The sequence below is a fragment of the Sylvia atricapilla genome, chromosome 16, assembly GCF_009819655.1.
Source record: "Sylvia atricapilla isolate bSylAtr1 chromosome 16, bSylAtr1.pri, whole genome shotgun sequence".
Taxonomy (NCBI): Eukaryota; Metazoa; Chordata; class Aves; order Passeriformes; family Sylviidae; genus Sylvia; species Sylvia atricapilla.
In genome coordinates, this window is record NC_089155.1 from 7,188,828 (window position 1) to 7,199,957 (window position 11,130).

At 51.7% G+C, this 11,130-nt stretch overlaps 1 protein-coding gene across 1 annotated transcript; it reads right to left on the bottom strand.

Moving 5' to 3' along the window:
• Positions 1 to 1,185: 1,185 nt before the first annotated feature.
• Positions 1,186 to 6,123, bottom strand: LOC136368480 (BPI fold-containing family B member 4-like). Its single transcript, XM_066330709.1, has 9 exons — positions 6,044 to 6,123; positions 5,503 to 5,607; positions 4,944 to 5,090; positions 4,573 to 4,636; positions 3,897 to 3,957; positions 3,173 to 3,264; positions 3,034 to 3,076; positions 2,263 to 2,318; positions 1,186 to 2,096 (listed from the first exon to the last, which is right to left on the bottom strand). Exons 1-8 carry the CDS (start codon positions 6,058 to 6,060, stop codon positions 2,287 to 2,289), a joined length of 561 nt encoding a protein of 186 aa, XP_066186806.1. The 5' UTR covers positions 6,061 to 6,123; the 3' UTR covers positions 1,186 to 2,096; positions 2,263 to 2,286.
• Positions 6,124 to 11,130: the final 5,007 nt, after the last annotated feature.

Sequence of the window (11,130 nt, forward strand, 5' to 3'; positions counted from 1 at the left end):
GAGCACACATGGATCATGACCAAGATCCATTCCCAGAGCCCCCAGTGTGTGGGTGTTACTGCAGCCAGAGCGAGGTGCTCTGGGTACAGCCCAGATGTGCCCAGTGCCCACATCTCATTAGCCATGTTACCTCTGCCAGTAATTGGCAGGGCAGGGTGGCCTTGGCTCGTTCACAGTAGTGAGGTAAAGGGAGTGAAGGAGCAGCAGGAGAGGCTGGGCTGTGGTCCTATCGCACTGGTGACACATCAGCCACAGCAGTACCTTGGAAAAAGAGCAGTGAGAACCTCCAGGTTTTTCAGGGGAACATTTAGCCACTCAGAAGATGTGAGCAGGAGCCTTGGTCCTGACAGCATAGCACCAGGAGAATGCTGGCTGCAAACTCCCAGCGAACAGCACCAGGACTCCCCTGTGCCTGTTGGATGAGGCTCTGGGCCCTGGGCAGGACCAGAGGGACCCACGCCAGGCAGAGGCAGAGAGGGATGTAGGTGCTGTTCACCAGGAATGCCTGGCAGAGCCAAACTGGACACTTGGAATTGGTTGGTGGCACATGGTGCTGTGCCAGTGGATCTGGAGGCTGCAGGGCTTGGGCATCTGTCCCTGGGCCCAGCATCTCTCACCATGCAGCCATTCTGCTCCTGGGCTGTGGCACAGCCAGCCCTGGGATGAGGTTTGAAGCCAGTGCAGCCAGGAGTGTGCCCAAGCACTTGCTGGCTACTGCCAGTGCCCTCCCCGGGGTCCTGGGGCCCCCAGCCCCAGCCTAGGGGAGAGCTGTCTCCCTGGCACCCCAGGGATGTGTTTGTTCATGTTAAACAGCTCCCAGCTCACTGGGCAACTGGCGGGAGCAGGAATACGCACTAAAAGAAGCAGCAGCTCAGGGACAGGGGCAGAATAAATCTGCATAAATACAAATGAGGGGAATATTTATTTGCCACATTGACCACATTTCTGTAGCTACTTTAAGCTGTGAGAGTGGAGGTCTGGCAGCCTGGGCAGGGTTTGGGCTCCCCTCAGACCTGGCTCTGGAGCTGCAGCCCCTATGGTTCCCCACCTTTCCAGCAGACTCACCTATTCAATATTCCTCACATGTGAGTTACTCCTGTAGCTGATGGGAGAGATAAATAACAAAACCCTTGCAAATGCAAAAATCCTTTGGCAGTTTGGAATGGAACCAAGTCACGTGCTGAATGCAGATGAAGAAAAATCATTTTTATTGTAAGGAGTAACAGAAGGGTGTGAATCTGCCTCAAATCCACCTCACCCACAATGCAGCACATCCAAATCCACTTGGAGATTACAAGGCGGGATAGCATTCACTCTGATCCGTTCAAAGCGTCGCTGTTTGGGAACAAATAGGCTGAGTGTGAGCCTGGATTAGGCTGGGGGCTTTTTTTCTTCTTTTTAACAGTGTGAAATCACTGGAAACAGCAAAATTCCCTTTTGAAATGGTAAGCCAATCAAGAAGCAGAAGGAGAGCAAAGACAAAGTGTTTACAGCTCAATGAATTCCTCCCTTTTCTCTCTTCCCTTCTCAGAAGGATTTGTGCAGTTGGTGCAAACTCATGAAATTCCTGAGGGGACCAAACCCCTGCCTAGCTGTCTGTATCATCCAGCACCTGGAATGCCCCTCTGTGCTGAGCCATTACCCAGCCTAAACCCCAGCCCAAGTGAAACTGGGGTGGGTGTGAGGAAAAACCAGCGGATCAAGATCATCGTTCATCAGTCAATGACATAACAAGTGGATTGTGGCCATGACAGCCAGGAGGGACACAGGCAGGGCCTGGGGCTCTTGGCTCCACAGTCACAGTGTCATCAACATGGCTGATCATCAACATGACTGATCATTGACATAGCTAATTATCAATATGGCTAATTATCAACGTAGATCACTGTTGGCATAGATTATCATTGGCACAGATTATCGTTGGCACAGATAACTCTAGGCTGGACAGAGACACCAAAATCTGAGAAGGCTGAAATATAGAGCAGAAGAAAGAGTCTTTTCTTGGTTGGGTTTCTCTATTTTCATGTCTATTCTCCACCTGCTGAGTTGTTTTCCTCCCTCCCCTCCTCCTCCTTGGGAATCGGCTGCAGGGGAACCTGGAAGGATACCAGAGTGGAGATTTTAGGCAGCCCTGTTCTACCTCTGTCACCTCCCACTACCAAGAGCAGGGTCAGGACTCATCTCACCCAGCCCAGGTACTGGCACCGGCACAACTGGCAGCAGAGCTCTGAGCCAGGTCCCCAGCCAGCAAATCCTCCTTACCGCAGGGTGCTGCCAGTCCCACGGCTATGGATTGATCCCGGGATCGACGCCTGCAGCTGGGGGAGAGGCACCCAGAGGTCAGTGCACTCCCTTCTCCAGGTCCCCAAAGCCTGACAGTCCCCTGGTATCCCCTCCCACGGGACTGGGCTCAGCGGTGCCTGGTGTACCAGTGGCCTGAGAGGCTCCATCTTTATGGGCAGAGATGATTTAGTGCCCTCAGGAATACGACTCTGGGGAAGCTGGGAATACTTCCAAGTCTTCCTTCCCTTTCCTATATATATTAACTTTCCATGCATATGAAGCTGAAAGCTCTTCCAATCACCTCTGCAAATATTAATTAATCCTCGCAGCATCCTGAGGACCATTATTCACTCTTATTAAGCAAATATTATTAAATCCTTTTATAAGAGGTGAAGTGACTTTTCCAGGGCTGTGCAGGGCACAAGCAGGAGTGCACAGAGTTTCTCTTGCTACTGTATTTCAGACCTGCCACTGCACAGGGGAAAGCTGCTCACATTTGAGCTGAGGGCCATCTCTGAGAACCAGGGGTGCCAACCACCCCCAGCACTGCTGTGCCCTGGGAGGTACAAGTGCTCTGTGGGACTGCTCTGAGACGCACAGCACCTGGCAGCTCTGGCTGCACCCCAGAGCCATGAGAACCCTCCCCACTCTTGGCCACTGCCCAGGACTGTGTCTCCCCATTGCAGCTGCCCTGTTCTGGCTCACAGACACCAGTGGGGATCCCCATGGCAGCACTGGGGCTGGACTTACTCTGAAGGAGCCAGTCAATGAAGGTGCTTGGGAATGGGGAATTCTGCAAAGAACAAGGAGGTGTTAAAACATGTGAATGTGGAGGGAGGTCAGCAGTGTGGGGATATGGGATGGAAAACAGGATGGGACGTGGCTCTACCTGCAGATCCAGCTCCACAAAGTGCCCGGATGTCACTGGCAGTTTGGAGAGGGCAGAGTAGATTTTCCCCAGAAGCCCAAAGGAGATGACGCCTGGCGAGAGGGAGAGGCCATCAGGGCTGGGCAGAGCTGCCTGTGGGTACTGAGCCTGCTGGAGCCCTGTGCCCACCCGGAGCATCTGGCAGATACTGGGGGAGCATTGTCCTACCCAGCAAGGAGGAAAAACTCCTTGTCCTTCCTATAGACCTCAGACTCCCTGGGGTTCAAAGGTTCTCATGAAAGCTGCTGCCCTGGAGCTCCCAGGTGTAGATCCCATCACAAGGGAAATGTTGAGGGTAAATGGGGAGGGACAATTCTGCTTTCAGTGAAGCAGCAATTGTGTGTGAGGTTTGACATGAACAGAGGTGGGGAGGGAAAACCCTTTGGCTCTGTGAGGCTGCACCTGGGGATCCTGGCATAGTCAGCTCTTGGCAGCAGCTTGGGTCTAGTCCTGGTTAGAAAAACACCCATAAGAAGAGCAGGACTGTGGTGTCTGGCAGTGGTGGTGAGCCAGAAGAGCCAGTGGCTTTGCCAGCAGAGAAAAGCTGCTCCTGCTCCATGCAGAGATCTCTGCTTCCACAACTCCAGCTCTCCTGAGGACACCTGCTGCCCATGGAGGTGGCCAGACACATAAACCCCGAGTGTCATTCTAAAACTTAATATGGAAAGAAAATCTAATGACTTACGGTTGAGGAATTGCAGATTAATGTTGATGATGCTGACCCAGACGTTCACTAATGGGCAGAGCTGCAATGGCAACAAGCAGCACATCTCAGTGAGAACACTGTGGGTGCAGCACTGTGTTCCCCAGAACCACTGGAGTTTCACAAATTTAAATGACGATGGGACAAACATCCTGATTTCATCCTAGAGCATAGTTCTTCCATGGAAAAAGAGCTATTCAATTTGTTCAGGCTTCTTCTCAAAATGGCACAGGTTCTACTCAACAAGGTAAAAGATCCTCTAAAAGGCCACTTTGCCCTAAACAGGGCTGTTGCTTCCACAAGGAGCAGCTGAGTATAAATTACCCCATAACATGGCATGATGAAATTGAAATTAATAAATTCTGACTGTAAGGAAGATCAAGCAATTTTGTGTAACTCACTTATGGGCTTGCGGGCATTTATCTGTGCATACACAAATATATATTGTGTATGTATGTGCACATATATATATATATGTATAACATATATTGTCCCTGCCAAGGGCAGGGGGATTGGAACTAACCAACCTTTGAGGTCCTTTCCAATCCAAACTGTTCTGTGATTCTGTGTGTGTGTGTAAATCTACCAGGCAGTTCTGGCAAGAGAACTGACTGCAGCTGAAATGCAGCTTCACAGCAAAGAATATTCAGACACTCACCAGTGCAGGGACAAGGGTCTTAAGAGACTTGTTCAGCATGCTGCTCACCAGATTGGTGAGGAGACTGGGAGGGAAAAGACAGACAAAAATTACTAGGGAAGTTGTCAAAATCCACGACTTGATATCAAGAAAACCTGAGCCTCCTCTGTGCGGCTCAAAACTGAGCTCCTCTGTAGAGGAGCCCCATCCTCTTCTCTGATAAAAGATGCTGCAAGCCCAGAGCTCCCCCAGGCTTCAGCAGGAATTACAGGTGCTCAGAACTTGGTTATCTGAATCCCAACATCTGCTTGCTATGCTGTCAATCCGTGCCCAGATTTGAGAATGAAGTTCTGCCCCACTGCCAACTTGCAGGAGCTGACCCTCACACTCACCCCTTCTGCAGGCTGACACTGAAGCCACCAAGGAGGTTTTTGCAATCCTTAAGCACCAACTTGAGGTCACCAGGGGAGTCCTGGGTTAGGGTGATGTGTGATGTGATGTTTGCTTCTACTGAGGATCCACTCAGAAACTGAAAAATCCTGTAATAAAGGAAGTGGCATGGAAGGTTATGGAGGAAGGCAAAGCAGCACAGGAGAGCACAGCCTTGGCTCTCAGGCTCCTTGTCCTGTAGCAGATCATAGACTAATAGAAGAGTTCAGGTTGGAAAAGACCCCTAAGATCAATACATGCAATTATCAAGCCAGGACCACTGCCATGTTCACTAAACCATATCCTCAAGAGCCATATCCACGTGTTTATGGAACACTTCCATGGATGGTGAGTGTCTGTGGAGTGAGGACAGCTGGAAATGGTTCCAGAGAGAGTCAGCAGCACAGCTTTCCTCACCAGCCTCTTGCTCAGTGTTTGGGGATGTTTGTCCAGCACTCAGGAATGTCCCATCCTCCCCAGTGCCTTCAGATCCCCATGGCCTCACTCTCCAGCCTCACTCACCCTGGAAAGCGGAGCACCAGCTTTGAATACAGGTTCAGCACAAGCTCAGTCCCACGAAGGACCTTCCATGACACTCGGGCGTTCTCAAGGTTCAGCACCTTCAGCCTGGGGATTGACACCAAGGCAAACCCACCCTGAGATGGCAGAATCAGCAGGAGGAGATCCTATAGTCCCATCTCTTCCTGTTCATCATTTGACCTGTGGATATTCCCAGGTAAAAGTGAAGTTGGGGAAGAACCAATTTCCACTCTGCAAACAGCCAATCTCAGAACATGGTCAGGTTTCTCAAGGCTATGTCCTCCTGAGTCTCAGCCATCTCCACAGATGGAGATTCCCCCACCTCCTGTGTTGCCTGTGGCAGTGTCACACCACTCCCACGGGTAAGACTTCTCCCATTTCTGGTTGGAATTTCCCCTGTCGCAGATTCTCATGTGAGCTACAACATGCCCAGGACTGGTGGTTTGTATGAGAGGGAGGGTCTGATCCCCTAGACATTATGGGTCACCCAGCAGTGAGCCCCACCACGGGGCTTCTGACTCACCAGGCATAGCGTGTCATCTTCTGGGAGGCTCCACCACCCAACAGTCCTCCTGCACCCAGAAGTCCTCCTGCTCCACCCAGAAGTCCTCCTGCTCCACCCAGAAGTCCTCCTGCTCCACCCAGAAGACCATTGAGTCCAAGCAGACTTCCATTGCCTAGGAGACCTCCTTTTCCAAGCAGCCCTGTGCCAAGCAGACCTGTCTCTCCAAGAAGGCTGTTATTGCCCAGGAGGCCATTGCCGAGGAGACCATTGCTGAGGAGATTATTGCCAAGTCCTTCCCCACCAAGGAGGCCTGTGCCAAGTCCTTCTCCCCCAAGGAGGCCTGTGCCAAGTCCTTCTCCACCAAGGATGCCTGTGCCAAGTCCTTCTCCAAGGAGGCCTGCTCCAAGGCCTTTCCCACCAAGGATGCCTGTGCCAAGCAGCCCGTTGCTGCCAGCCTGTCCTCCTGCAACAGCCAGAACTTTGTTACTCTCCTGTCCTTCACCACCCAGAAATCCTCCTCTCCCGACCCCACCCTGTGCCAATCTTCCTCACCTAGGAGGCCTGTGCCAAGGAGCCCACCTCCACTGGGTTCATTTCCTGCACCAAGGGGACCTCCACTTTCTGCTCCACTTGGACTTCCTTTGCCCAGGAGGCCAGTGCCAAGCAGCCCACCTTCACCAAGAGCACCTGTGCCAGGCAACCCACTTTTTCCGCCAATGAGACCGGTCCCAAGCAGGCCTGCACCAAGAGAATCCAAATTACTGGTTGGACTTGCACTCTTGGGAGGATTTCATTGGCAGGAAAGGTTGGTTTGGCCACGTTAGGGTGCTCTGCTGGTGAGGTCTCACAGGGACCCCTGAGCATTCTTGAACAAAGCTGGGTTCCCTAAGGAGATGGGCCTGCCAGGAGGCAGCTCCCTGATGAGCAGAGAGACATGCCATGAGCCCAAAATGGCACAGGACTGTGCCATGACTGGAAACACAGAAAATATCTGAACTCACCACTGCTGGGTTTTGCTGGGTTCAGCAGGTTGAGGAGGCCTTGGGATGGGGGCAGGAGGCCCCCAAGAAATACGAGACACCAGAAGGGTGACATGTCCTGACACAGCACCTGTGGAAAGACCCACATCAGCCCAAGCACCAGTTTCACATGGGTTTTCACAGCCTGGGCACTGGTCCAGCTCTCCGTCCATCATGTGCACTGCCCAGGGGTGGTGGGGTGATTCCTCCTGGACAGGCTCCAGACACCATGCCCCCCATCCCAGGAGGTCAGCCCCGACCTGCAGCCCCCTTTTCCCACTTCTGGCTATCAGGGAGCAGCTGAAGCCCAGTGCCACACTGCTCCAGAGCCATCCATGTCTCCATGCCTGACTGGGCTCCCCCACTGCAGAGCTGGGTACCTGACACTGCCAGGAAGTGAAAATGCCATTTTAAGAGAGGAAGAGGGATGGAGATGAGGTAGGAGGACCTTGTACTGAGAGAGATGGATGGCTTCCAACCACTCTGAAATGGCCCTGAAAGAGGAACACTCACAGGGGCACAGCCAAATAAAAAATGACGAGTGTCACAGCCGTGTCCTTCTGCCTGCTGTGAAGAGCACCCTGTGTTATTAAAGCTCAAAGCATGGCCAGAATCAGACTCACTTTCCCGTGGGCAGGTTGTTTGTTTTTCTCATCTTGTTCCACTCAAGCTGTGAAAAGAGTCCATTTTGCCTGTGTTTGATCTGCCCCCAGCCAAAAGAAAGTACTTTCAAGGACCTTCTGATCCTGCCCAAGCTGGGCTTCTCAGGGTGACGATGCAGCCTGGGGAGTGTATGTTTATGCACGGAAAGGTATTTGCAAAGAAATGAGAAAATGGTCTCTCTGCATCACTGCCAGGGGTTCCAGCTCCAGGAGCGTTTTCCTGGACAGCCTGTGTCCTGGACAGACACCTCAGCTTGTCCCTACCGAGAAAAACAATGTACAGGGTACAGATTGCAGAGGTTCAGCACTGAGAAATAACATTATTTAGGTCAGCCCGAACAACTTCTTTATCTCTTCCAGATACTTTAAAAAAAAATCCCTCTATGACAGTTCTCGGCACAATTAAATTAGACTTTAATTCACTCGACTGTCTTTTACATTTTCCCTTTGATCAGCACGTAATGATGCACAGCTCCTGTAGCTGCGATTATTGAACAGGGGAGAAGGAGAGAGGCTCGAGCAGCTTCTATTGAAAATCGTGTCAAATAAAATCAGTGGGATTTGTTGGAGGGGCTCTGAAAGACGTGTGCAGCATTGCAAAAGGGTACCAAAATGGATGTCAGGGCTCTTAGAAGAGCTCTTAGAGAGAATACGTGACCATGCAGGCACCTATCTCTGCAGTTATTAACAATATCTACCAGGGTGCTGCTCCTTGGTCACACACATTTCAGTGAGCCGAGCATCTTGCACATGCAAAAGGCATGTCTGGCTTTGCAGATAAACACTTATTTTACACCAGCTGAGATGAGGTCTGGGGAGCTGAAAATTGCTCTGGATTCTAGTCACCAAGATCATGAAAAAAACTCCCAGTCCTTTCTGCCAGCTTAGTCATTATCACAAACTTAACAACAACAGGAATAAACGTGGAATTTAACAAGCAAGAGCTCTGCTAGCTTTAAAAATTAATTTTCATAAATGATTAAATGCTGCTACAGAAATCAAAGGAGAGCATCATTAAAATTCCTGCTTCTCAAGCTGAGTTACACTGTGCTGTAGATCGCCTGATGGAGCCAGCACAGTGGCCATGGTCCTTCAGTGCCACTTACCTGGACCCTTTGATGTCGAGGTGGAGCTGCCCATGGTCACGGCTGCTGGCAGCTGCTTTTATATACCCGAGCTGCAGGAATGAGGAAAGCCAAGGAAAGGATGGAGCAGGACCAATTCCCTTTTGCTGGCTGTGAAATGTGACCCCTGCACCAGCTTGATCCTGAACACCACACGTTGCTTTGGCCAGCAGCATCCAGCCCGCCCAGCAGCTCGCCCCTCACCCTGGGTGTGGTGCCCACCCAGCTCTGGGGAGTGTCCCCGGGTTGGTCCAGGACATCTCTGCACCATCATATGGAGCAGAAGGAGTCCAAGGACAGTAAAAAGTGAGCAATTACCTCCCAATGAGTTAATTACATACAGAAACTTCACAAATTGCAAAACAGATGAAAGAGAGTGTGGGTTTGTGGCACACCGTCTGCTCTGAGAAAAGTGCCTGTGCCCCAGAGGCAAGCTGGCTGTGCATCCAAGAAAGATCTCCACAGTTTAGAGGCTTGAGAGACAACAGATAAAAGAAAACAGGGCAATGAATAGAGGGGAAAGGAAAAGGAACATCAGAGGTGACAGAAAAATCTGATTCTGAATTTCCAGATGTGTTTCAGGGTGGATCTGGGCTGGACCAGGGCAGGACAGTCTCACAAGCAGTGGTGCTGCAGCTGTCCCAGCTCTTCCCTCTCACCCAGGAACAATGGGTGGCTTTAGAGTCTTAAATTAGCAGAAGTTTCATGTGGTTCATGCAGAGTTCATGGGCATTGCTAGGTGATATCCCCCCCAGGGCCCTAAGTTCTCCCAGAAGAAAGCTCCAGTAAAGCCCAGGGCACGTGAGGGAAGGATGGGTGCTCGACATGAACAAGATACCCCACAGCTTTGGGCCCAGGCCCTAAAAGAGTCTGACATGTTTGGGTCTGACACGGCATTTGCTGGCAGAGCTCTGCACCCCCTGAGCTGGGGGTGGACAAAGGGGACTGCAGCCATCCTACCTGAGGTCTGTCCTGAGCCCAGGGATTTCACCAGAGCTGGCCAGCCCCACAGGCTTGAACACCTGCTGTGGCTGCAGAGAGGGCTGGACTTTATTGAACCTGAGCACAAGAATGCAAAGTACACCCACACCCTTCCGAGCACCCACAAAAGAGTCCAAAACACAATGTTCCTTGGAAAAAACATGTGTCTTCCTTCTGCTCAAGAGAGCGGGCAGGATGCAACACTTACAGGGATAACACCAAGCTGCTGTTGTGCTGTGTTGGGTAAAGAGAGACACTCAGTGGGATCCTTGGGCAGGTGAAGTCAATTTTCAGCAGCCTGGGGAGGGGAACTCCCTCTCCCAACACACCTATGGGACACAAACCAGCCCAACACAGTGCCACAGGACGGGGGGTCACTCCTGAACTTCTCCTCAGGTCTCAGTCCCAAACTCCATCCCCTCTATGAGCAGCCCCTGTCTCCTCAAGGTGTCTTGTGGTCAAACAAAGAGGTCAGGCTGTAGCCCAGCCATGCCATGTTGGCTGCAGGTGCCATCTGTGGGGAAACTGCCCTGTGGGGAGGGGAAACGATGGGAGGAATTCCTGCATGGGTTGTTCTTTCATACATATGTTATTCAGAAGGCAGAGGGGCATCACCTGGGTGGATCACCATCACCTCTGCTGTAGCTGTGAGCTGGATCACGCCTGTATTTTTCTTTAAGGTCACCACCAGTGCTTTGGGGACTGCAATTTCCATCAGCAATTCATGTGGCTCAGGGTATGCCTTGAGAATCTGCCAACACCCAAAAATGCAGCAATTGAACAGTGCTGGTCTCCAGGACAGGTCTGATCCTGAATTTCTGCAGCCCAGCACAGCGGTATCTCAGCTGAAGATGTTCATCAAGAGGCCCAGTGGGAGGAGCTGGTGTCATCTGTGGGTGGCAGGGGTGGCACAGGGCCCGTGGGGGTTTGGGGACAGTCTCTGGCTTTCCCAATGGATGGTCCACCAGGCCTCCAGCCACATTCCCAATGACAGTCTGGACTCACAGGGGAAGGAAACACAAGTCAAAATGTTTGCAATATTTGCCTTTACGGTCAACTTCATGTTCCCTCGCTGTGAAATGGCTGCACACACACGGCCTCGCCAAGTCAGGGCCCGTGACACTTCCTTCTCCAAAAGCTTGTATAGTTTGTGAAACCTGAACTCTGCTGTGCTCTCCCATGACAGAGGTGAGAGCAAGGCACGAAGCCAGGACCTCTGCCAGCTTCCACAGCCCCCTGCCCCGCTGTACACGGCTGAGGGAGACCTTGATGAACCTAAGGGAAACATTCCAAGCCCTGTGCACAAATGGAAGGAGAAG

Bases quoted from the DNA above. Each gene is read 5' to 3' on its own strand.
- LOC136368480 (XM_066330709.1), bottom strand. The intron at 4,637-4,943 runs GTGAGTGTGAGG...TTTCCCTCCCAG, and splicing joins AGTGTCAGCCTGCAGAAGGG to TCTCCTCACCAATCTGGTGA. The intron at 3,077-3,172 runs GTAGAGCCACGT...TGTTCTTTGCAG, and splicing joins TTGTGGAGCTGGATCTGCAG to AATTCCCCATTCCCAAGCAC.